General features: G+C 48.9%; 1 protein-coding gene and 2 non-coding genes across 3 annotated transcripts in view; all 3 read right to left on the minus strand.

Annotated features, from left to right (window-relative positions):
* Window positions 1–1076: 1076 nt before the first annotated feature.
* LOC144171214 (U1 spliceosomal RNA) lies at window positions 1077–1241 on the minus strand. Its single transcript, XR_013322888.1, has one exon. It is a non-coding gene; the product is annotated as a U1 spliceosomal RNA (small nuclear RNA).
* A 793-nt stretch (window positions 1242–2034) lies between these two features.
* Trnag-gcc (transfer RNA glycine (anticodon GCC)) lies at window positions 2035–2105 on the minus strand. The gene has a single exon. It is a non-coding gene; the product is annotated as a tRNA-Gly (tRNA).
* Window positions 2106–14906: 12801 nt separating this feature from the next.
* The window catches only part of LOC144168348 (facilitated trehalose transporter Tret1-like), a 63383-nt gene continuing 51687 nt past the window's right edge, over window positions 14907–26602 (minus strand). Inside the window, exon 5 of the mRNA XM_077697353.1 lies at window positions 14907–15288. Within this exon, the coding sequence (XP_077553479.1) occupies window positions 14963–15288 (326 nt within the window). The 3' untranslated portion in view covers window positions 14907–14962. The remainder of the gene's footprint in view (window positions 15289–26602) is intronic.

Consider the following 26602-nt stretch of genomic DNA (forward strand, 5'->3'; position numbering starts at 1 on the left):
CGACTACGGACGTCAACGCGGGTGACATCGTGAGTTACTGAAATGCTCTGCATATAAAAACTTTATTGACTGCCTGCAGAGCTTTCGCTGACCGGGCCTAAGTCACCCGCTTGGGGGCGTCGCCGCTGGACCTCTTCGCCCGTTTGGCGGCATCGAAGTTATGCCGCTTCACCACCTCACAGGCCTGCTGGACGGCCCAGAGTTGATCGTCGAGGCTGTTGCTGCACAAGGCAGCGGTCAGCCGCGGCGGGAGAGCTCCGGAGTTAGCACCGTGCGGATCCTTGATACAATCCCAGAGCATGTGGGCTAAGGTGGCCACTTCTTTGCGGGAGACTTTACATGTGTTCGTTATGTAAATTTCCGGATACATTCTGTGATAGTGCGCCGGGGTAGGGTACGTGCGCGTCTGCAGTTGCCTGAGTGCGACCGCCTGTGACCTGTCGAGCTTGTCGCTGATCGGAGGAAGGGTCCGTCGGGCCAAGCGGAAGGCCCTGGTGATTTCATTCGGCTCGACATTCGGTCCTTTGTGCTGTACCACGGACGGTCGTCGCCGGCGCGATTTGTGAGCTCGCGCGCCCTGGCGTGTGCCGTCTCATTGCCGTTACGGTGGTCCGCGGAGACTTCCCCCACATGTGCGGGGAACCACTGGAGCCGTGTTTGTGTTTCAAGCTCTCGGTGGACTTGCCGTCGACTTAGCTCGTGGCGATATCCATCCTTTGGCGAAGGAATGTAAGATGTAACAAAACATTACGGCATCGTACTTGAAACGAGAACTACCCCTCATAAAACGAAACCCTATGGAAATTTAACCCTGCTAGGAAAGTTACCAGTGTTTCGGTGAAAAAAAACAGAACTTCCCATGCTCCGTACAATTACATTTCGCTGAATAGCGCGACATTAAATCGGCTGTGCATTGAAACGTTCGTGAGGCGTGCAAGTGCAACTCGAGCAACCTTCCCGAGTAATATTTGCACCAACATTGATTTGGTGCTCTACAATAAGCCTCCCTTCAATGACACCAGTGTTGTGCGATGGGTATGTAGTAATTCCATGCTCTGATTTTGGATTGAATAGGAAGGGGGATAGCGCGAACGCAGTCCCCCACTACCAAAAATTGCATGCCCCATCTGCCCCAGTTTGGGGGTAGTGGCAGGGGTCAACACCGCCGCAGTGCAATGGCAGCGCCTCGCCCTGGGGGCTCCGCCTGGATGATCACGGATACCCCGGCACCAGGTAAGTATGCCTAAGCAACGGCGCAACAGGGTGCACCCTGAAAGCGACATGCCATGTGGCGCCGGTGGTCTTGAGCCGGCACGTAAAAATTTGATTCTTATACTGACGGATATTCCAAAGACAAGAAGCTTTTTTTAAAACCAAGAGCCAAGTTACCATTTACTTTTATTCTATTCTACTATTTGTCACAATGTATGTGAGAAGTACGTAAAACAAAAGCGGAAAGAGAAAAGACAGACATTTTAGAGACGATACGAGGGAATGCAGCGTCCGTTGACATTCCGTTGACAAATCGCTAGTGGGGCGAGTTTGAAGCATAACTTTTGTGTCGAGTGCAACTTACAATATTCGACAGAAACCCTGGCAGGATTTTAACTGTGCAAGCACGCGGGTGCGTAACTTCTCGGACGTGGGCGACTTACCCACAGACGCGTGAGACAAGCCTACTACTGTAGGTAGACAAGCAGCGTACGTCAGCCATCTACATATTTGTCTATGTTTGTCAGCTATCTACATGTAGTCTACCGAAGCAAAAATGTTTCATGTTAATGAAGTTAGCGCGACTACCTCTCAGAGGTAAGTGAACTTTACTGAATGTACGTTTACCAACCAGCGAAAAGCCACGAGCTGCTCCTCGGCAGTTGGAAAGCTGGGTAATGAAGCAAACGTTAGCAGAATGTGAGCAATTTTGTTTTATTTTCGAACTTTGGTAACGATCGTATCCAGAAAGAAGAAAACGGAGGTAAAAATAAAACAGACGAACAAATAATAGGCTCAAACAACGTGAAGAAAAAAAAAACATGCGTCGGCCGGGAATCGAACCCGGGCCACCCGCGTGGCAGGCGAGTATTCTACCACTGAACCACCGACGCAACTGTACCAGGCACCAGCCAGCTCTGTTTATCAACTACACACTACCATTGACCATCGCATCATTGAAGGGTTTGTTGGCGGTTGCGCAGCTGCTACTGGATTTGCCTGTTGGCAGACTTTGGCAGACTTATTTGTCTGCTTTTTACTATTCAGACTGGTGGTGGTCAATCACCCGGCGAGAAAGCCGTGTTGCTGAGGTAATAATATGGTTTTTACACTGACAGTGGGTAGTATATGTAGTACGGTCTCGAATAGTTTTTAAGCAGCGCAAAGAAAATCGGGCGGTTGTTTGTGGGGTCCAATTTTGATCCTAACTTAAATATAGGAATAACCCGCGCAGTCTCCCAATAACGAGTGGGAAATTTGTCGGTTTCAAGGGGTCTGAAATATTCTAGTACACTATATAAACCGGAACAAAGATCCCCAAACGCCTTCAGTACTGCAGAAGGTATGCCGTCAGGGCCGCAAGAAAATGACGACTCAACTCACTTTAGAGCTTTTGACACAAGACTTTCTGAAACATATCATTCTGAGGTTTTATCATACCCCGGAAACGTTTGAGGCGGGAAGGCTTCACTTTTCTTGCCGAATACTGAACGGAATTGTTGCGCAAAGGCAATAGGAACATAGGAACGTCGGTAATGCTCTCACCCCTCTTGCAACAACAACAACAAAACAACAACAATATAATAATAATAATAATAATAATAATAATAATAATAATAATAATAATAATAATAATAATAATAATAATAATATCTATTCTTGCAGATAGCATGAAAATGTAATACGGTATTCCGCAAAAAAGCTTAAAATAGCTTGAATATATGTTTGGCAAGCAAGCAGTGACTATGGAGCACTGACAATGTCGGGACCAACTCTAGGAACCATGACAACAATTAAAAAACAATACATACAATCAAGGGTAAATAAAAAAAATGAAACGATTGGGGAAAATAAGTGACACAAGCCGTTCTGCATTTTCTGACTTTCCACTCTTCCAGATTGCGAGTCTGATAGATTTATGCGTATAACGACGTATATATATGCATCGCAATTTTTAATGCATCGTCATTTTTTTAACCTTCTAACTTATTACAAGAGCGACAAAGTTTACACGTGTTTAAGTAGTTTACCAGAATAATGTGAGCTCTGAACAGTCGTTTTGTGTGAGAAAGATAAGGAGATTTGCGTAATACCCTTACGGCTCTTTTCTGAAGGCGGAGGACCGTTTGTGTATTTCGGTACGTGGTTGCCGCCCAGACCAGGGCGATATAGTTTAGCAGTGAAGAAAGTGGAGCAAAAGATAAACTTGTGTAGTGATAGTAGGGTAATGAATTCGCATTGTGCCGATCACACGAGCCAGTTTTGAAACTAGATAGTCAATGAACATCCGTCGTCATGTGTTCGGAAGAATATGCTCCAGAGTTTTCTTGGCACTCAGTCAATTTTAGTACGATTGAGAAGGAGAGGCGGTAGCTCAGGTATCTGTTTACGTGGATGAAATAATATCGCTTTTGTTTTGGAGAGAGAGAAAGAACTTTATTCTCCCAGAAGTAGAAAGCTCGGGCTCTCTCTTTGCCACGTTTTTGTAGCATTTATGTTTAAAGGGACACAGTGAAGTCAAAATACAAGTTGCTCTATGTCGATTGATTATCATCACGAGAACACAAATATGCCATTCTAACGCGTAGCTTTTCTTAAAATATGGTAGAAAAAATGAAGGGCGGTGCCGCCGCTATTAATTGGCTATGCCACGCAACTTGCACCGGAAGTGGCTAAACTTGCGTGAAAAACTTTGGAACTGCAGTACCATATATAGATCATCTAGTATGCACTGTTTTATTGTGTGCTATTAACCTGGGTACAGCAACGCATTAATTAATATGCTTATTTTCATGTATGGGCAAAAATGGTCGCGAAGACCTTTATCGCGTGACGATTCCCTAGATTGACTTCAGCCGTACGAGTGCATACCAACCTGATGCTGCGACCATATGCCATGCTATAGAGAGAGGAAATCCGCCAGGCCACAGTCGCAACAATTCCCCAGGGATTCCAGGTCTGCGGTACACGAAGCTGCGAGAGAAAACAACAAACAGACCGCGCCGAGAACAATATGTCGTAGCAATGCTTTGTACCCTTCAATTAACGTACACAAAGATAGCGAAATGGCGGTTCTAACGCAATGAATACCGATCGCAACAGCATATCCATTTCTTGAATGCAAGTATTTTGCTGCAATTAAATGCCGAGGCAGCCAGCTGTCTAGACTGCATCGCTGGCCTCCTATAGCTACCAAATCTGTTTTACATTTTCGTTCGTTTGTATTATGGCTGATTCTGATTGTAGGGGTTAACGCGCCGACGCAACGCAGGCGATGAGGCGCGCCGTAGCGGAGGCCTCCGGATTGATTTCGACCACCTGGCGACAACCTGGCGAAATCTCGTACACACGGGGGTTTTTGCTTTTCGCCTCCATCAGAAAAGCGGAAGCCGCGGCCGGGAATCGAACCCGCGACCTCGTGCTCAGCAGCGCCACGCCTTGGCCTCTGAGCCACCGCGGCAGTGTTTGCATTATGGCTGAGCAACCAGCTTGTTTGCAGAACATCGAAGATTGACACTACTAACAGATATATATATTTCAAGCTCGGTGGAAGGTCTGGAACTGGGGTGTAGAGTAGACGTACTCATTTCGTGGTGGAGAAAGAGCCAACGAATTCCGAAAGTCATGTGAAGCTGCGGTAAATTTACGATGATCTTCTAATTTGTCCTCACGGATTGAGTGTACAAGACCTCGCGAAAACAGTCTCGGGGCGGGACAATAAAGAAGGAAACGTACACGTATTAAAAACATTGAGTCGTAACAAACTGGAAGTATAACTCACCGCATTCACCATCCCGCAAGGCTGGCGATCGGTTTACACCCGCTGCGCATACAAACCTTGATCCGGAGAATAAAACGCGCGGCGATGAGCCAAAACAGCTCTGGTAGCTAGAGCAAAAGACAACGACCAAAAAGTAATACACGTCACCGTGACGTCACATTTGTTTTTTGCGTGTAAGGAATGTCGCTCCAGTGAAGCACTCGTGATGTGGCCACCTCGCCGGGCGCAGTTTCTTACAATTTCTTACACCGTGGTGGCGACCGAATCCGCTGCTGTTGGGTTGGAGAAAACTACGCGCTCTTGGAAACGTGGCGTGTTGCGCTCCATAAAGTATTCACGGGCTGCATTGTGTTGCCTGCCTCATCTTGCGGGGGGATTTTGCCATACAAGACATCATAAAGCTCCAACAAAATTTGCCCGAAGGAGCACATACGGAGCGTGAAACTCTGGGGTGCAAAAAAAAAAAATTGCGCTGTTGGCTGAAGCTGTTCTTTTTTCCGTGGCCTTCTCCGCGCACACTTAATTCAGGGCAGTTGCGATGAAGGATAAATATAAAGCGCCCGTTCGGAGAAAATTTTCTCCGCGGTAATTAAAGCTGTATCACTATCAACGTATACACAAACCAGCGGCGGTGTCTTCAGACGCGTGGGACGTCGTCTATGTGGCTTCTTCCCTCTGTACAATTTTTACCCCTTCTATGATTGATGCTCTTTTTCCTCCTGCATGCCTGGTTTTGGAATGGTCTCAGGGCGACCATATTTCGATATAAGACGCTCATAAAGCTCTTGAAAATATGTCTTTTCAGCAATGCATTTGTGTTTCGAGATGAAGCCAACCAAAGGGAATCGATGCAAGCTGGCGCTGGCTTTCCCACATGCGCAGTGAAGCATAGCAATGAACGGAGGGAATATGGCTAGCTACAACCCCAATGTATACTCTACACCTTCACCGCCTGCACCCCCTGCCATTTCACGCCCGTCTTCGGGGAAGTGGGTGCGCGCAGGTAGGTTTCACGCGCTCACCGTTGACTTACCCGTTCTGCGGGGGTAGATTTCGATGGAGACGTCTCACGGCCTGATGCGACCGGACTGCTGTCCTCCGTGGTCGAGAGGTTTGGATTGGCGTGCTACAAGACAGGCAACGCTAACCTTAGTTACACATAACCACCATCACGAGAGTTAACCACAGTTAACTGCGGTTTCACCCTCCCTGTTCTGTGGTTTCACGGAACCGTTGTCGACCGCTGTTTACCACTCTCCGACTCTCCGTTAGAGGCGCTGACGACATCTAGCGGTGGTCCCCTCAACTGAACACGTTTGCCCGTGGCCTCCGCGATCTGCTGCCGGCGGCGCGCCGATCGCGGAGGCCACGGTTTGCGATAGAAAATACACAAAAAATGCCGGTTTCCAGGCTTCACATATCAGTAGTGTTAACTCTATGGTTCACATATGCCCTTAAGTAGGGAAAGGCAAGGCATAACATCCTGCAATGGCAAATGTTTCTCTGAAGCTGCATAACACTGAAACGGGCTCATTTTTTTTTCCTTTTCGCGGTTTTCAACAGTTCAGGAAACGAATTGGAATTACTGTGGGGTCAAAAACGGAAAAATGCTTGTGCGCGTGGAGGATAGATCACCTATTACTTCTATCACTCATCTCGATTACCCTTGACCTGTCTGCCATTCCGTGCGTTCCGAGCAAGAATCAGATTATGTGGATTCAACCGATGGAAATACAACCGGTAATAGACACGAAAACACCACATACCGGACTCGAGCAGAGTGACAGCATGTATTCGCTGCTCAAACAGGAATGGGTTACAGCGCTCGGGCGGCTTCCATTTATACCCAAAAGCCGTAACGGTCAAAACAGCCTTCCCTCTACATTTTGCGCACACCACGAGAATAACAGACACACACAACGCTCTTTCCAGAGTTCGTAAGCAGTCGGTAGCCTCGGCGCACGTTGAGTCCGAGAGAGGGGAGAGAGGAGGACTCCGCTGCGATCGCGGGGCCTCTGTGTCCTTGAACGGGTTGCGATTTGCCTCGCCGGGCCGGCAACCATCGAAGTTTGAAGTGCGTCGAAAGCGAAGCGTCTGACCCAAGCTTGTCCCGACGTGAATCGTGAGTCACCGACATGGTGGCGCCTGACTGCTCAAAGGCGCACGCAGTGGCTTCGCCGCACAGCCGAGGAGTAATGCGGGAAAGTACGGCGGCGCGGGTCTATTCGGAACAAGGCCATAACAGGTCTGTCACCTGTTCAAGGACTACAACAGAAATATTGTTGCCGAAAATTTTGCTGGGCGGTACCCAAACTCAAGTAAATGGCGTTCGCGATTCTCCAGCGCTTGTGCCGACTGATGAGTGCGAGCAAGGGCATTGCTCTGGAGGCCGCCCCGCATGCACTAGCTGCACGTTACCATCGTACGTAAATCGGCGTACGCGTCGAACATTTCTTCAAAACCAATATTTGTTTTTTGTACCCAACCATGCAATAGAGGGCACCTGTATCCGTGATCACAGGCGAATGCAACGTCGGCCTCTCGCGCCGTATGTCTAGTCGTTCGCAGCCGCGCTTTCATTCTACGGTTATGCGAAGTACTCGAGGGCAAGCAGGGCGCCGCCACATAACGTGACTGCGATTAATAATATATTTATTGGCGCCACGGCCGAGAATCGGGTTGAAACGGGGCAGTTGACGCACGCTGGTGCTTTTGGGTGAGGATGCACACTCGCCCGCGTGAGCCGGGAACCACTTGATACGGATGGTGTAGCCGCGGTCTTGGAGCTTAAAGGGGCACTGACACAAAATTTTGAAGGCGAGATAGCTTCGGAGATAGATTGGTGGGAACACATTTACATCATCTGCAAAATATCAGCGGCGAATACAGCCTAGAACATATATAAAATCAATTTTAAATTGTGCGAAACGCAACCGAGCAGCCAGCAGAGGACCACGCGCAATCGACATCCCGAGGATATTGTGTAAATAAACAACGTCCAAACACGTCACGAGTTTGTGTTTGCCGCTTCCGCACTGCCGGCGTTTTTCGCCGGCTCGCCCGGCTCGCCGCTCCAATCGGAGGGCCGGAGGGCGGAGCTTCTGCTCTCGAGAACGAACGACCCGATCGTTAGCGGCGGAGGCGCCGTGATTTCGTCAGCTCATCGGGCAGCTGGCCGCGGCCAAAGTTCTACAGCGATTCCAGGCACTCTGTTTCTGTTACTGTTTATTACCATTGGACGCGAAAACGCGCCGGAGGCACGAAAAGCCCACTGAGCTAGCCGCACGGTCGCTGTGCAGGCGGCGGCCACGGCCGCGAAGTGGCCCAGGCCGGCGCAGGTAGCTCGAGTGATAGCTTGTTACCGCTGCACGAAATTGTCCCCAAGTCCCGACCATGGTGGCTTACATGAGAAAGGAGTTAATGATGCGATGGCGGGTTGCATTAAAAATTGTCAGCTGCACCGCTTACGAGAGCGGCACTCGAATATCCGCCGCAGTGCTAAGCCGAACACATCTAGGCGGACCTGTAGGCAGACCGGCCGGCTGCTCCCAGCGCGCGTCTTGCCACCCACCGTCTCGAGCGTCGCGCGTCGTTCTTTAGCCGCGGTAGCATTTGCACTCGTAGCGCCTGCGTCACATCCACGTTCGCTTTTTAATTAAGCGCCTCACGGGATCAGTACGTGGGGGCATTCGCAGAAACTGCCGTCGATGCGGATTCGACAGTGCTACGGTGGCTCTGCTGTGTGATATCCCTCCGACGGTCACGTGGTCAGCTTTGTTCACACAAAATCCACAAAATCCATCGTTTCGCGGCACTCGCTGAAACCGAAACTGCGACTGGCCGCATTGAAAATGCCTCTAATTAAACAACCGTCGCACGCTGAAGCAAATGAGGTTTCTACAGGTTATAAGTAGGTCACTAGCTACTTATCGCAACAAAAAAAAAATTCGCAGCATATCCACGGGGTGAAGGATGATGAGTGGGCGAAGCTCCTGAGGGGAAATCATCGGTAAAACCGTGACTCTTCAGTGAAAGTTCGCCCACTACATCTGTGTCCGAACGTAACGTCTAGAAAGTCTCGCTTAAACCGCGCGTCGGCACCTTGGGGCTGAGCTCGCCTGATGCGTTTTGTAGACGCCTCACGAGCTCTCACTGCATCGGGGTCTGCCTGCCGGTACGCGCGCTTTCTCGCCGCTTCCCGTTCTCTGACGTTTTGGAGATCCTCTTCGCGCCGCAGCCGTGCCGCTTCGCGTACGGCAGGGTCCTCGCGCCGTTGCCGTGACGCTTGGGCCTCTCGTTCTCGAACGCTGGGATCTTGGCGGCGTCGTCGCGCAGACAGACGACACGCTTCGGCCTCCCGCTCTCGTACGGCAGGATCTTGGCGGCGGCGTCGCGCAGCTTCACGGAGCGCTTCTGCCTCGCGGGCTCGCACATCTGCAGCATTATCCATCGGGCGACTCCGAGCGCGCGCCAACAGCGAACGGATTTTATTACAACGCTCCCCGCCATCTAGTAAACAATCCAAGAACTAAACTAGAGGTAGCCACGCCATCTAGTAAACAATCCAAGAACTAAACTAGAGGTGGCTACATACATACGTCGAGGATGGACAGACCCACGCCTTAAGGAGCTTCGTCCCTAAAACAAGATGCAAAATTTTTGTGTCAGTGCCCCTTTAAGCTTGCCGATGATGGCGGCCGCCGGCGCGCACAGTCGCCCCTTTGCAAAGTTGCGCAGGTTGCGCACGGCGTTCCTCGAGACGCTGAGCACGGTGCGACACTCGGTTTCGGAGATCGCCAGAGCGATGGCAACCTCCTCGGCGTCTGTGGCGTCTGTGCACCGCACGCTCGCTGCCGTTGTCTTGGTGCCGGTGGCCGCCGCAACGACCACTGCTGCAAAACCTTCTCGTTGGTGTTCTGATGCGTCTACGTACCGGGCGTGCGGGTCTTGGGCGTGTTGCTCGGCGAGGGCCTCGGCCAGAGCGTGCCGCCGTTCTTGGTTGTACTCAGGGAGCGCGTTCTTCGGGATGGGGTCCACGCGGATGTGGGCCCGCGCCTCCTCGCCGATCTCGAAAGGTTGCCGGCTGGGAGCTCGGGGGTTGTAACCTAGAGACGCCAGGATACTTCGGCCCGTCTTGGTGGTAGAGAGGCGCTCCATTTGTGCGGTGAGCTGCGCCTCGGCTCTTTCCTCTAGGGTGTTATGGACACCGAGCTGCAGGAGCCGAGGCGTATATACTCGTAGTCTCCGTTAAGCCCAGCGCCGTCTTGTAGACCTGTCTGATCAGCTTGCTTATCTTGGTCCTATCGGTGACATGCCAGTTGAGGTAGGCTGCAACGTATGCGATGTGACTTATCACGAACGACTGCACGAGGCGCACGAGACTGCCTGCATGCATGCCCGCCCGTCGTGTCGAGACTCGGTGTACGAGCCGGATGGCGTCCATTGCCTTGGTGGTAAGCTTGTTGATGGTAACCTCTCATTACTATTTGTTGGACGCATTTTAGATGCGAAGCAGCTTATGGGCGCGCCTGTTCCCTCCGCCGTTGTGCGGCGTCCACACCCCCACTGCACATGCGCATCCTCCTCCCTCTACTCTCTTCTCCTTGTCTCATCTCCTCTCCTGATGATGATTGATGATGATGATTCCTATTGGTTTCCCCTTTCAAGTGGGGTGATGACATGTCATCTTACCAAAAAGGACTAATATAACCATGTTTTACACTCTTGGTTTAAAACTAGCGCTGCTTATGGCAGGCCCTAAAGCTTATTAGGCCCGAAATACTTTCTTTTCCCTGTTACAGGTGGTAACTGCCCTAGGCAATATTCCCCTCTCTGCTTTTCGTCCACCAGCATTCTAATCTTCTTTTCGTCCCCTCGACAGCCTTGAAGTTAACTTCCTCTCTGATACCCTTAAATCCTAGGGCTTCTGAAAGCCCAATATTCCCTTCATGTAGATTTGGATGGATACCCTCACATTCTAACACTATGTGCCGCATAGTTTCTGTTTCTTTTCCGCAAACCACACATACCCCATTATTTTGTGAATACTTCCCCACAAAACTCTTAGTTCGCAGGCAACCTGCTATAACCACAAAAAGCAAAGCACTGCCCTGGGAATTATCGTAGAAATTTTCCTTTTTGATGTTCATCTTCTCAGCCCTGTACATCTCTAACGACGTTTTAGCTTCCATTTTTTCCCTCCATTTATTCGTTTCAATCTGCCTTGCCTCTTTTTTGGTTACCTTGGCTGTTTTGGATTCCCCACTGTTCTTTCCGTATTTCATCGTTAGCCGTCTAGTCTTCCTTAACCACTGCGTGTCCACGCTTTTCAAGTATAGGTACCTAAACACCTTAGCTGCCCACCTTCGTTGATCCATTGCCCTCAACCTCATCTCAAAGCATATTTTACTTTGAGCTTCTCTAACTTCAAACGACGCCCAGCCCATATCTCCCTGAACTGCTTCGTTAGTTGTTTTTCCATGCGCGCCTAAGGCCAAACGTCCTACCGTTCTCTGGTCTACTTCAAGGCCTGATAGAACGTCTGATTTTAAGCAGAGTACAGCATTCGCAAACGTGAGGCCCGGAACCATTACTCCTTTCCACATTCCTCTTACTACTTCATATTTGTTATACCCCCACAGAGCTCTATGCTTCATTATAGCTGCGTTTCGCTTTCCCTTAACCTTAAGTTGCTCCTCGTGAGTACTTAAGTAGTTATCCCCTTCGTTTATCCACACTCCCAAATATTTATATTCCTTCACTCTAGGTAATTCACCTTGCTGGATAGACACTACGTCGGTGGTAGCGTCATTGAAAACCATTATTCCTGATTTTTCTGCACTGAAATTTAACCCGAGGTCAGTGGCTTCCTGGCCGCAAATATTTATTAGCCGCTGCATATTGGTTTGGTTATCAGCTACAAGAACAATGTCGTCTGCGTATAACATTCCCGGAATATGCTGTTGTACCACTTCGCCTTGCAGCATATGGGTTAGGCTAAACCCTACTTGACTTTCTTCCAGTTTCTTTTCTAACCCTTCCATGTAAAGCATGAACAGTATTGGGCTCAAAGGGCATCCCTGTTCCTCCTCTCCTCTCCGGCATTCCTCCTCTCCTCTCCTCTCCGAAGCTCCTCTCCTCTCCGGGATTGCGCAATAAATGGCAACACCTGCGGCTCCGCGCGGGGTAATGCCAAGCAGCTTAGGGTTAGAGGCGCGACGCAACTTTAGGGTTCATCCACTACAACAGCCCTTGACTTTACATTTCACAGACCATAAGGCGTCCATAATCAAAGCGAAACGCCAACCACAGCTCGACGTCACCTACGTTGAAGATGATGATAATGCCTAAATAAAGACAAACTCATACCACGTACAAACGTCTCTCTCTATTTAATGCCTCTCCACTCTAACACCCCCCTCCAATAAAATTTCATCATCTTCCCGCAGGGGAACCCTGAGTAGTATGCGAAGCAGCCATGGGGTCAACGCAACTTCCCATTTCGTAGTTCCGGTAAGTGAAAAGTTTGGTAGTTACCATGGAAACCAAATGGAAAATATAACGGTAGCTACGAACCTCAGCTTAACGGAAACGACGAACTGAAAACTAATGGGAACTTGAGTCGACCCCATGGCTGCTTCGCATACTACTCAAGGTTCCCCTACGGGAAAATGGCGAAATTTTTTTAACCTGAAAAATAGAATACAGTTTGTAGAAATTAATACGCACCCCGTAACGTCGGGGGTGCCTCAGAATATAAGTTAAGTTTACTGCTTTACTGATTATCTTATTGATTTAGTAGAAGTCAGTGATGTTACAATCAAATTGTTTGCCGCCGATTGTGTAGTCTTTAAAGAAATCTAATTCATAGAAGATCATATCGTACTACAAAATACTCTTAGGGCGATTGATGATTGGCGTTATCGCTTAATGCTAAACAATGAAAAAACCGTACTTCTGCGACCCACACAAAATTTGCATCCCAGTATCTTCTCTTATTCTCTTCGAATCAATTGCATCACTGAAGTACATAAATACAAGTATCGTGGCGTTACCAAAGCTTCAAAGCTAATTTGGTGGGAGTATATATGAGATATTTGCACGCCGTCTTTTAGTATAGGCTCTGGTTTCTTAAGCGAAAGCTTGAAAATGCTCTTATGAATGCTGAACTAATGGCGTACAATGCATGTGTTCGAGCGAAATTGGAGTATGCTTCAGTCGTTTGGGTCCCATATAGTAATACAGACGTATTGCACTTAACAAAGGTGCAAGGGAAAGCTGTTAGATTTATTTTCGGAAAGTATAGCATATTTCTACTTTTTATAGAACAAAACAATATTCGTACCTTGGAAGTTCGCAGAAAAGTTAGGCGGCTGGTTGCTACTTCTGCTTGATTGCTTATCAGGTAAAATGAAAACTCTCCCCGGCTACGTTAAATAACTCACAACTAGGACCCACCAGGCACGCCAACGAATTTTCATTGACATGTATCTTCCTTCAAAAAGATGCCTTCAAAAACAGTTTTTCTTCCCAGGACTGTGCCAGAGTGGAATTGTTTACCCCTAGATTTTTTATAGCAAAAGCTTTTGCAGATGCTTGGGCATATCTCGTTCTTACTCGATTACGTGTTATGTCGTTTCGATCTTATTTATTTGTAAAATTATATAAAAAAGTGTTCCACGAGATGTTTCATGCATATTTATCCCCTGTATTCCTCTTTATTCTTTGTGGTATTATATTATGTTACAATGTTATATGTAGCCCATCTTGCTCTGGTGAAATGTTTGACTTGCAGTATCCGTAAATAAATAAATAAAGCACTAGACGGCGGAAGCGCCACTGCAGAGCAACGAGTAAACGTCGAAGCTTCCTGCCGCCATCGAATTTGTAGTGGAACACGGCGGATTCCGAATGGCATCCCCTCATTCCAGTCAAATGACGTTAGGTTTGAAACGCTAGTGTAGCGCGAGTATAAGAAAAGGGCTTCTTAGGTGAAGTTAAAACCGAAACAGCCAATTCCAGCCGCCACCTACAAAAAAAAAGGGGGGGGGGGGGAGGCTGGGGAGAAACCAGCCGGAGACTACGACAAGGTCAGTGGGACCACTCATCAGGTTGTAGCCACCTACGACCCCCTCCCCCCAGAAAAAAAAAAAAAAAAAAACAGAGCAATACATGACGACGTTTCGAAGAACGAGAAGGTCAGTTCGATGACTTTGCCTAGTACGGGATCACATAGAGCGAGATACCTTTTGTGGCTAGCTCACCTATGACAAATTGGCTGTGACGAGTGGCCTGTTTCCCTGACATACATATAAGGCACTTGCTGTTGTCCTGTCAAAGCGCTATTTCGCGACAGGGTAGCATATAACCGCTGCAGTTACGCATCGGGCACCGCTGTATAAGTAGGAGTGCGTGCTATACTTTCACACTTTATTACGTGGTTGGGTTAGTCATACCTACGGTACATTTTTAGAGATGTCGCACAGACAAGCAATGTGGTGAGACCAAGATTGATTAGTAGTAAGAGCAACCCAACAATATAGCCCACTCCTTCTTTCAAAAACAACGTTAAAAGAATTTAGGTAAACGAAGGAGACTTGTCGTTCGTAGAGGGATTCGTGGATCGCTCGAATTAACGCCCACTTTCAAAGTACACACCAGCCACAGAATGTATGGCATAAGTCGTTAAGGGCATAACTTGAAGTGAGTCAGTGTCATGCAAGGCACGTTGAGAGCCAACACGCAGAGGATTGCCGCAGTCGTCAGAGCGCTCCCACCCCTATTCAATGTATAATCGTCCGGGTAGCGCTGCAATAGATGGGAACAAAAAAAAAAATGCCGTGCAGTCATTGTAAGGACATTTATTGGTACACAGAGTAATTTATGAACAGTTGGTACTCTGGCTTATGCGGCTGATATCAACGCGTAGATTCGGAGCGCGAAAGGATCCAGGGAACATAAGGCGCGGCGTCATTTCCTTCTGAGAACGGCCTCCGGGGAAGCCGCGGCAATGCCGAAGCCGACCTGGTCGAGCAGCACCTCCTCGAGCGTGATGTGTCCGGTCTCGGGCAGGAAGAAGGTGACCAGCAGCGCCCCAGCGAACGTGACGGAGCTGAAGAACCAGCCCATTCCGGGCAGGCCCAGGGCGTCGCGGACGTTGTCCGAGAAGTACGTCACAGCCATGGTGAAGATCCAGTTGGAGGCGCAACAGGCGGAGAGCAGGATGCCGCTGCCCCGCAGCGGCACCAGCTCGGCGTTCAGCAGCCACACCACGGGGCCCAGGCCGATCGAGAAACCTGCGCCAGAAATCCGCTTGGTCGCCACGATGTTGCAAGAAGCGACAGGCCTCTCTTGGTCGCCGTCTGTGGCTTTTGTAGCGTGAGCTACACTGGCCGAGGTTGAATAGTTCCCGCGGACCTTAAAGGGACACTGAAGTGACTTCCTCAAGCTCCCGTTTTTGCTTGCACTGCGTAGACTGGCTCAAACTATCACACTTTTCATCGTTTGTCCGGTTGACAAGTCGGTAATTATTTTACAAAGCGCGAAAGAAGAAGAACTACCATGCGCGGTTTGCGGCGGCCGCACCAGCTAAAGGCTGTGACGACGGGAGGAGAGGCACCGTGATTGGACGATGTCCACGGTTAGCATTCAAACAAGTTGCGGTTTCGGTTCTGCAAAACAACGTGCTTGACATCCGACGGCATCGTTGGATGGGCATTCTCGATATCTCAGTAATCGTCGTATACCGCGCTTCTGCCATGTTGTCGGCTGTAAAATGCCTGAGATAAGCCTCCCAGGACGGCTTGGAATCGTAGCAATCACTAGCATAGGCCTATGCTCCGTCATAACCGGCTGCGGGAAACCAGCGGCCTTGAGGCGAGATAGCTGTGCAGCGAAACTTTTATGCATAGAATGAGAGCAGGATTTCATGAGCGATGATCACGAGGGAGGGGATCGCGCTCGTCCCGTCCTTCCTGTGTGTGTTGTCTTTTTCGCGCAAAGCCCGTGTTTATTCACCAAGATGCACCAACTCGCCCAACAAGTTCTTCTAAACCTCACTTCTTAAAGATCGGAGTGACAAGGATTCCTGGGCCAAGGAAATTCGCTGTAAATGGAAACCTTTGCTTGGAGATTTGAACCTTCAGTAAATGCGCACTTTTGAGACACAGTCATCCAAAACCAAAACCGCAAATAAAAAAGTAAGAAAATGTCCACAAGATCTAATGGCGCGGTCTTGAGTGCTCAAAGCCCAGTAAACTCGGGCTGCGTGAGGTGTCATCTAGATTTCGTCCATCCGCCTTGCCGTTAAAAAAAAATGCCTCCAACGGATTTAACTCCGTTTCCACGCCAAAATCACTGAAGCCAGCGCCACCTCTCGCCGCCGAGTGCCGCCTTCGCGTTAAAAAAAGAAAAAGGAACAGAAGAAGCGTGAGTCACACCCGCATGCAGCAACCCGTCGCACGGCACCGATGGGGATATGTCTCCCCGGTATGTATATGCGTGATAAAGAGAGGCGCGATCGCCAGCGCAAGGTTTTCTTAAGCGTGATTTTAAATGCAGAGCATTTCTTTAACTCACGATGTCACCCGTTCTAGGCGCCCGTAGTAGTCCGCATCGCTCGCAGGTGCGCCCTCTCCCCCGCTCCTCCTCGCCTGCTCACCGCTCGCATCGCGCGCTCTCTCCGCGGTCGGTTCGCGCCCAACAGGTGGCGGCGCGCGCGTCGCGGGATCAACAACATCTGTGGCGTGATCGTGACGTCAGCATCGCACGCGCGTGGCGTGATCGTGGCTTGATAAAGGCGGGTGTCGGCGAGGCTGGAACGCACTCATCGCCGCGCTCTCTCGTCAGCAGTTGCCGTCGTCAAGTCTCCGTTGCACGAGATGGAATCAAGACCTTCAACCAGTGGTGCTACGCAATGGAACAATAACGTAACGCAAACTACTTAACGTCGTGCGCCCCCGGAAATGCTCTGCATTTGATCGTGCCCCTCGCGAGGGGGATGTTTTTAACGCATGTACAACCACGTAGACGGCTGGTAACAGTACAATGTCTGTGCACAGGAGCGCTGCGACTGCTTGGAATAATCGGCAACCGAAAGGAAAAGCATGCCACGTTTCTTCAGCCTTCCTACTTACGCTCCTGCAGATCGCCTTAAACGAATCAGGTACGCTATACTCTTTATAAATGGTAGTTATAAATAGCCTTTTTTTCTTATTTTTTCTCGTGGGTTTTCTTAAACGCATACAATCCTGCATCACGCGTAACAGAAAGCGAATGTGGGTTTTCTCGACCCGCGTTACGCTCAGAAGGTAGAGAAAAACGCGTCACGTGGTGCTTAAAAAGAAGTTTGCGACACCAAGCAGCGTGTTTCACGCTTACTACGCGTGACCAATTTTATTTAGAGTGTATAGCAAATGAAGAGAGTGTGCCAAAACATCACACGTGTAACAAAGGATCACCTGTCGCGATGGTCATGCCGGCAAATAATTCGAGGGGAAGATGAAAGGAAGAGAGGTTCCATTGCTGTCGATACGCACCACGGTGGGCGGAAGTGCCACATGTTGAGTAAGCAGAAGGTCCGTGAGTGGGGCGAGGACGTAGTTGCTCTCCGAAAAGGTAAGTAGCGGTTTGCGAGGAGAAACGAATGAACTGCACTCTTAGAAAAATTCCCCCGCATTTCCCCGAGGGGGAGAATGTGAAAGTGCGAATGCACGGTTGTCGGCCCGCTTGCGGCGCTTGCGCTCGGCCCCCGCAGCCCACCGCCTCGCCGCCTTCTCTTCCATCTCTTCCATCGGGTTTGTAGTATCACGTGTACACCACGCAGTTATCAAGCCGCTATAACGCCGCTGAGTCGCCAACGCACGCCGCTGACGACGTAGTTTGAATGCGCTAAAGATATAAGGTGCGTCACTAACACTGATATCACCGTCGCGTCCGTGGCTTGGTCGGTAGAGCGTCGCGCTGCGGCCGCAAAGTCCTCGGATCGAAACCTGGCGCCGGATGCTGTTTCTTTTTTAAATATAGAGGAGCACTGCGGACGCCGCCGCAGCCGACGCCGCCGCCGCCGGCGGTGGATGGTTTGGGGTCGCTTATAAAGTGCATTCGCACTTAAAAAAGGGCAGAAAAAGGGAGAATAATGCTGGTTTTCTCCCTCAGCCCAGCGAGTTACTCCCTTTAGCTCATGACACGTAGCGCCCTCTGTACTGCCCCTACGAAACGCGTACAAGGGGAGCGGAGGCCACGAGGGGAGCATACATTCTCCCCTGTCGTCTGCGATTTGCCGTCGGCGCCGCCGCCGATAACGAAACTGTTCTTCGTTGCACAACGGCTTTCGCCGATCGGGCGTACGCGATTATTCTGTGCAACATCGCCCCTGCATTGTGGTGCTTCGTTGTCCTCTCACTGTTTTTTTTTATCACCATGTACTCGCCACGCAAACGCACGCTTCTGCAGCCGTGTGTTTCGCGCACATTTCGTGGTAGCCGCTGCATGCTTGCTGGGTACGACTCGCCTGCGCCCAGTTCAACGTCACCACCGCATTTGTGGACGCTTTCTACTCACTCCTAAGGGTAAAAGAGGGCAGCGATTACACTAAACTGCCCCGTTCTTCATCAACGAGGACGGACAGCAGCATATGCTTTAAGAATTAAGATGGCTTTAAGAATTCTTTTTTTCCTTATAGCATAGAAGTGTGGAATAGACTTCCAGAGTACGCTGTTACTAGTTCAAATGTCAAAGCGTTTGAGTGTTCGCTAGAATTGTACTACCGGCAGCACGAAACATAATGTCTGCTTTGTCATTGTGTATTGTTTTTTTTTGTTGTTTTGTTTGTATTCCTCCCTGTAATGACCCTCAAGTGAGGGTTACAGTATCAATAAATAAATAAATAAATATTGATGCATCATTGACCAACAACAGAAAGACCCCTGCAGTAGCCTCGGTAGCATTTTGGCTGGCGTCTTTGAATGGTTGCCAGACCAGCGGTGCGTTCTTGCAATGTCACCACTCAAACATGCCCGCCGTACCGTTTTGTTACACGTTTTTTTTTTTCGCCTTTGAGCTATTCTACTACTTCTTACAAAACCTGAAAATAATAAAAGGTTGCAATTGCACGAGTTACATTTGAGGAAACAACAAAACACCGCCGAGGCTCACGCATTGCTGTGGGTTATTCGAAACAAACAACAAGCTCATTGTTCCTATTTGCACGCTCTGCAATCAGTGGTATAGATAATTTGTGGCCGTTAAAGTTGTAGTCGTGCTTTGTGCTTTGCGGACACATGAATAGTGTAATACGTGTTGTGTAGTGTGTATGTATACGTGTATTATGCGTGCGCTGTTGTCTACTGCATCTATGTGCGTTGACAATGCCTTCAACGAAGTGTATGTTGCTGTGCTATGTTTCTTCCCAATTTGTGCCCGCTAGCCTGCGGCCTCTGTAATCCATAGAAGAAACGCCCTGATTACAGTGCTCTAGAAGTTTCTAGACTCTAGAGCACTGTACCTTGATGTAAGCGCCCACTGATAGTGATGCTTAGTAGCTGCCCCTCCTCCTCCCCAACCATTTTTTTTTCGTCATCAATCGGTCATTTTTAAACGTTTACGATTCGCGCTCGCTAGATGGCGAGCAGTGTCATCTCTCTGCTCGGAAGCAGAAGCGCCAACAACGGGGGGGGGGGGGGGGGGGGGCAGTAAGGCTCGTGCCCCCCCCCCCCCCCCCCCGGACGGCTTTACGGGGGGGCAGAGCCCCCTCCGGCCCCAGTGAGGATTTTTTAAGGGCTTGGCTCGGCTCTGCGCCCGTCGACATCGGACTGTTGGCCGTCCTGTTTGGCAACTATTGTTTACAATAAAGGTTGGGATCTTCAAAGACAGTTACGTCCTCCCGATGGGCAGGGGGAAACGCAGGGCCGTGTCGCTTTTCTTCACGGTGAGTTAGGCGTTATCAGTGTGCGGATTGTTGACAATGTAGCGCTGCGCTTGGCTATGGTGGCTAGAAGGGTAGTCCTTCTAGCAACCATAGCCAAGCAGCACGCCAGCGAAGCGACAAACAAAGACCTTCGATAAGATCTCCTATCCAAAGTTACTCATTAAAATCACGGACCTTCTAAAAAATTCCCAGCTCTGTAATTGGGTTAGTTCGTTTGTCACGGGTCGTAAGGAATATGTATTATACAAAGAAACTACTTCAGAAGTTTTGAATGTGTGCTCTGGCGTACCACAAGGTTCAGTACTGGGCCCGTTACTATTCCTGATCTTTATAATTGATGTTGTAGACCAATGTGACGTCAATAAAAGACTGTACGCAGATGACTGTGTTATATACTCCGAAATTAAGTCCCCCAGCGACCAACTAAAACTAAACACCGACCTAGGTAAAATAATGCAATGGTGCAATACCTGGCAGATGTCCGTAAATTATAATAAATGTGCCATTATGTCTGTCACTAACAAAAAACACCCTCTTCTTTTTAACTACACCGCCGATGGTAATACATTAACACGGGTCAAAGATTTCAAATACCTCGGTCTTATCATATCCGATGACCTCCATTGGGACAAACATATTGATACCATATCCAGCAAAGCAATGTCGGCACTTTATTATTTAAAACGATCATTACGTAATGCTTCAAGTGACACTAAGCTCCTGGCATATAAAACCCTTATTCTTCCAATTCTGGACTACGCAAATATCATCTGGGATCCTTACACTGCTGTTAATCTTCGCAAAGTAGAAAGGGTACACAATAAGGAAGTGAGGTTCATCTTCAACAGCTATGGAATAACATCGGTTTCTCAGTTAGTTGCCAGAGCAAGCTTAAAACAAATTTCGGCGCGAAATCGTATTTGTCGATTGCTTTTCATGTTTAAACTAGTGAAAAGGAGGCTCCTCTGCAGAACATCGGGCTATGTTGAGTTTTCCTCACGGTACGCAACAAGGCAACGACATGCGTTCAGTTTAGTACCATTTAAGAACCGAAACAATGTATTTAAGTACTCCTTTATTCCTCGGACCATAATAGACTGGAATGACCTAAACGCACACGTAGTTACAGAAAATGACATTGACAGATTCCAGATTCATCTTGAAAGTTGAAATTGCTGCTGTCAAAGTGTATCACTGCTTCAATTTTGTCCTATTGGTTACAGTGTTGCGGAATGGGCGTCCCCATTCCATTCCAATTCCATTCCGGGGAATTACAAGTTGGCTAAATTCCATTCCTTTCAATTCCTCGGAATGCCGGAACATCGCCCATTCCCACTCCGGGAATTGCCGGGCAGTTCAATTCCATTCCTCTAATTCCTCAACGTTTTATTGGGTGATTATCAAGTTACCAATGAACCCACCATTAAGCTGATGTTATTACACGCGTTAAGAACTGCTAAAATACGCAAAACACGTAACCAAAGTGGAGGGATAGTGGCTTTGTGGCATATCTCGTTCAGTGCAATCACCCTACTAATTCCCACAGGGGCAGTACTCCAGGTAGTTATTATATTATGGACAGCACGTCTTTACGAGTTGTGATGCTTTAATATTGTTTAAGTGTGAATGTGTTAATGCTAACGTGACGACATGTTCTATTTTTGTGCTGACAAAAGTATGGTTGAAGAAGACATTATATTCCTTAAGCAGTTAACACGCGTATGGAGCGGTCGTGAGCATGGTTAGAACTATAATTTTGTTAACGAGGAACGGAACCTCCGGATCTGGTGGTATCAGGTCGTCAGCACTCACGCATGTCAAGCGCGCCTCGAAAGCACGGATAGGTTCAGAACTTCCTGTGCTTGCGTGTGCGCAAGTATGCAATGTTGCCCTTGCCGAAAAGCTTAGTTACTTGCGTCAGGTATCATCCACTGCGCACGAGCGAAAGTTCAGGCTGTGCTTAGAGTATGCGCGACCTTTGTATGGGTGTCTCGATGAGAACCAAGGCGCAGGGAGAATTCTTTTTTCTCTCGTTAGTGTATACTGGGATAGGGCATTGGTCCGTATACTAATCTGCGTCTTGTTTTTTTTTTTTTTTTTTTTTAGAAATTGGGATATTGCTCACACTTTAGCACCACGCAACCTTTGGCTCTAGCTAACTGAAGAAAGACTTAGAGAATGCGTTGCGGCCTTGGACTCAGCAAAACTGAGTCCAAGGCCTGCGTAACTAATTGTATAACTGAGGGCTGTATAACTAATTTGAGGAGTTGCATGCAGTGGAGTAGCAATGAAGGTTCCCCCAAGTGTCCTCTGGTCTGGGCGATCAACCGAAAGAAAAGATGTAAAGAAAAATTATAACGATAATAATAGAAGGACACGTTCGGCAGCCGGTCAGTCTAGTGTTGTGGAAATCCTTACGCCAGAAAAAAGTGCGTAGGTGGGTTTAACGCGCCGACGCAACGCAGGCAATGAGGCGCGCCGTAGTGGAGGGTTCCGGATTAATTTTGACCACCTTAGGCTGAAATCTCGTACACAGGGGCGTTTTTGCTTTTCGCCTCCACCAGGAAAGCGGCCGCCGCACCCGGGAATAGAACCGCGACCTCGTGCTCAGCAGCGCAATTAGGTCTCCTCGTGAATTTTATAAGCTGCAATAAAGGTCTCAAGCTGCCGTGAAAGGTCGAAAAAAAGTTTATTTTGGTTTCATTTATCAAAATTACGTAACAAAATGGTGTGAGCCAAATGGGCGCTTCGCGTTCAGTTCTGAAAACACGAAGTGTAAATGACGGCTGCTTCAACGATCAGTTCTAAAAACAACAAAAAAAGTAAATTAATACAGTTGCCTTCTGCCTGTGTGTTGCGCTTGACAAACGAGCTGCTTAAAAGAGGTGTTTGAGAGTCGGTTTCGCTTCGCTGTCTGTCATTAAAAGAGATGCCGTGGAAAACACGCGTTCCACGTCAGCTGACGTCACATTTATAACGGAAACTGCCCTTGCGAGTCGGTAAGGCCAGGGAAAGTGGCTAGCGTTCGCTTTCCGTTAGGTCGGAACCGTTTAGGAACAAAGCTTGCAGCGTGCAGCTTGCAGGCGCAGGCGTGACCGCAGTTCCTATCACATGGGCTCTCCTGTTTCGGGTGGATTCTCGAACCAATATTTTAGGCCTTCGTAGACGCTGCTTCGGGCAAAGGCGTCCGAGTGTCTATATAGGAGAGCCAGTATTGCAAAACGTCCTGGGGGAGGAGGTGGGAGCGCGAAGGGAGATGGAGCGTAAGCTGATGTGCGAAATTTCGCAGTGAACACAAGCACCGCGCCAGCGTCCCGATGACGGCGAGGTGGGATGCGATCACCGACGGTTGCGGACGCAAAAAACAAAACTTAAGCGTGGGGAGTCAGCTCGCAGACGGGGCGAAGGCGTCGCCAAGGTAAAAAATCACACGGCGAAGTTGGTGGGAGAGATAGGGGGGAGGGATGCCACCGCGGTAGTTCCCCACGACGGATACCAACGGCTTAGAGCCACGGTTAATAGACGGAGCGCTGTAGCGGAGCAGCGCTGTATTTAAGGACATAATTGTAGTAGAATCGCTGCTTATAAATATACCGTGCTTGTAATCAGCCAATCGATTTTAACAGTACTGATTTATTGTTAAATTCAAGGCTCCGGCTGACTAATGTTTGAACTTGGACTGGTGGGATCTTTTGCGTATTTTTGCATATTTTGACAAAAAACAGCGCGTAGAAGGAAAAGTGCGCTTTATTTTGGGGAAAATACATGCAATTCCATTCCCATTCCATTCCGGGCAAAAGGTACTTAATTCCATTCCCATTCCATTCCTTCAATTATTGTCACCATTCCATTCCCATTCCATTTTGGGGTCGCGAAAATGTGGAATGATTCCGAATTCATTCCCATTCAGGACTGGTAACTCCGCAACACTGATTGGTTAGTAGCTGTCTGTGCGTACATACATTCCTGAAAAAAAACTTATATCTTGCTTCTGATCCATGTTCCTCGCGTTGCGTGATAAATGCACTTTAGTTCAATCTCGAGGCCGAGCTCGAGAAATCGCTGTATTGTTTGCACGGAAGTACTGTGATGTTGTTTTGATGTTTTGTCATCCAAAGGTGTACAAAGGTATCTTTGTATTAACCACTCTGCTACAACCCCTTTTATTGGGGTTAGCAGTATTACTAAATAAATAATAAACTTACGAATGAGTACGATGATGAGTGAGTACACACCCAGATTAAAAAAGTGAGTATGATAATGATTGAGGGGTAAGTCCACTACTCGTGAGTACAGAACTCATGAGTACACTACTCATGAGTATGAGTGCTCATGAGTACAATACTCATGAGCATAAGTGCTCATGAGTATGAGTACTGGTGAGTATGGTACTCATGAGTACACAGTACTCATGATTACAATACTCATGAATACTGTATTTTCGAGCGCTTGCACTCGTGAGTATAGCAGTGCAAACAAGTTCTATCACAAACTCAAGTCTGGACGCATGTGTACGAGTTTCAGACATTTAGCGGTGGCGCTGTGCTGCTTAACTCTCTAGGATGGTAAAATCAGGCGACGAAAACTGCATCTCCCTCCTTTGCCTGTCCTTGTTTGGCGCTGTTAGCGTTTTTCGGCGGTCTCTAAGGGGTCGCGGTGAAAAGGGAAAAACGAGGGGGTTAGGTCCCGGTGGGAAGCGCGGCCACAGTTGCTCTGTTTCTACGGCACCTGTTGTATGGAGGAGTTATTTTTGTTTACAAAGGCACGGCCTGGGAACGCGTACCTGCTTCGTTCTGCTTGCTTCATTCAAATTATTTTAGGGGATGCGGTGGGGGCTGCTCACAATGCATGCACTACGCGCACCGAAGTCACTCTTTTCCGGTCTTAAGCAGTTTCCATAAATGCATGTCATGCTCTGGAGTCGTTTCGTGAGCGGAACCGCTCATTTAAACAGTCGCAGTTAGTTTACGTGATTTGCGTCAAATTGACTGCATGGTTTGTGTCAACCACATCGTTTTATTAGGCTCCCGTTTTGAAACTTTTTCCTCAGGTTTGGTAGGACTATGTCCTCGTGCTGCCCATTTACAAGTGAGCATACAGCCCCTCCGTGCAGGTTGCGGGTTGTTAATCGGACATCATAATGGCCAGTCGAACGCGTGTGACGCCTTGTTTCGCCTCGCATATTTTGTGCAACAGCGCTGGCGTCTTGCTGCTGGAGGAGCGTTTTGCTCTCGAAAGGCAACCCGATGCGCTGCTTCTCGTTTATGCCACCGTGTAGTGATGAAGCTGACGACGAAGGTGAATTTCGGTGGTTGTTCTTCCCCTACCTTCATCTGCTGTTTACTGGCGGGGCGACCATTCCTCGCTAGCAACTTGTGCCGAGTTTAAGCTCGCACTGGGGAACGCCTCGTGAAAGGGCCGTTTTTATGATGAACGCCAACGCCAGACGTTGGGTTTTTACCTTTAGCTCGCGTCTTGGAAAGTCTCGTAAAACATGTTGCTTGTCCATAACGACGCCACCGCACTTTTTTATCGATAGCTCTCAGCTTCATCAGCGATTCTCGAACCAAGAGTTGCAGATTTCCACTGTGCAACCAACGCACCAACACGAGAATACAGTGACGTCAGTGCAAGCTATCACGCCTCCGAAAAGCCTGTCTGCAAACTTTGTTTTTGAGGTCACAAAGCACGCCAGAGCAGTTGGACAGTGCTGTAACGGCTGCCAAGCACCGGCAGCAAATGGGTGCACTGCGGCCGTCGACTGCGAGCGATACCCGCTCCAAGCCTCCAAAACACATACACATACACTGTTGGGACTGGGCCATCCCAGCTCAGTCTCTACTATTGCGACGTTGCCCTGTCCAGTCCGCTATCGACGCGGCGCAGACTATAGGGACGAAGTAGCCTAGCTGACGGTTATTTGAAGCAGCATTTACATACAATATATACAAAGGTAGCAAGAGCGTTACATGGCTAAGACAAGGGCGATAGCACTTCTCAACTCAGGGCCTTCGATGAGATGCCGCCGCACCGCCGCTGCTTCCGGGCTGGTTTTATACCCCCAGGGTTCCGTTGCAGCCGCGTGCAGTTCCAATGCCTCCAGTCGGAGCTATCACTGGCCGCATTATGAATCTGGGGAATGGAGGCAAAGCGATTGCGTCAGCCGAGCCGCCATGACCGGGGAAGGAAAAACGACTCTGCGGCGGCGTCTCCAGGCGCTACTTGCTGCGTGTCTGCGGGGATTAGTTCGTCCCAGGCACGATTTGGTCCAGCCGTCGCGATGGGAAAGGGAGAGCAGACTCGGCGGCGCCTTTCCCGCGAAGTCGCGGCACGTCTGACGCGGGCGGTTTGACCTAGGCGCGAATCAACCCCGCCATCGGCACGTCGCCAGGTGCAGCGAATTTGTGTCGGGCGCTCTGGCACAACACACACACACGGATACAAAAATGAGTGGTCCAAAGTCAGACACGTCTCGGGGGCTCTTAACAGAAATAAACATAGCAGCGGGTAGCGCCCCTGTCGTGAACCTTTCTCGTGTCCCTTTCTTTTTAGCCCCGAACTGCCCATTAAAATAAAAACAAATCGACTCGTTTTTTTGTGCTGATGGTTCAGTCATGCAATATTTTTTTAATAAATGTGACCAGTAAAACACGTAGTTAAAGAAATTTCTACTGGATGCGTCA

The sequence above is a fragment of the Haemaphysalis longicornis genome, unplaced genomic scaffold (genome assembly GCF_048455015.1).
Source record: "Haemaphysalis longicornis isolate Haplotype H1 unplaced genomic scaffold, Haemaphysalis longicornis Haplotype H1 scaffold_2, whole genome shotgun sequence".
In the NCBI taxonomy this organism is placed as follows: Eukaryota; Metazoa; Arthropoda; class Arachnida; order Ixodida; family Ixodidae; genus Haemaphysalis; species Haemaphysalis longicornis.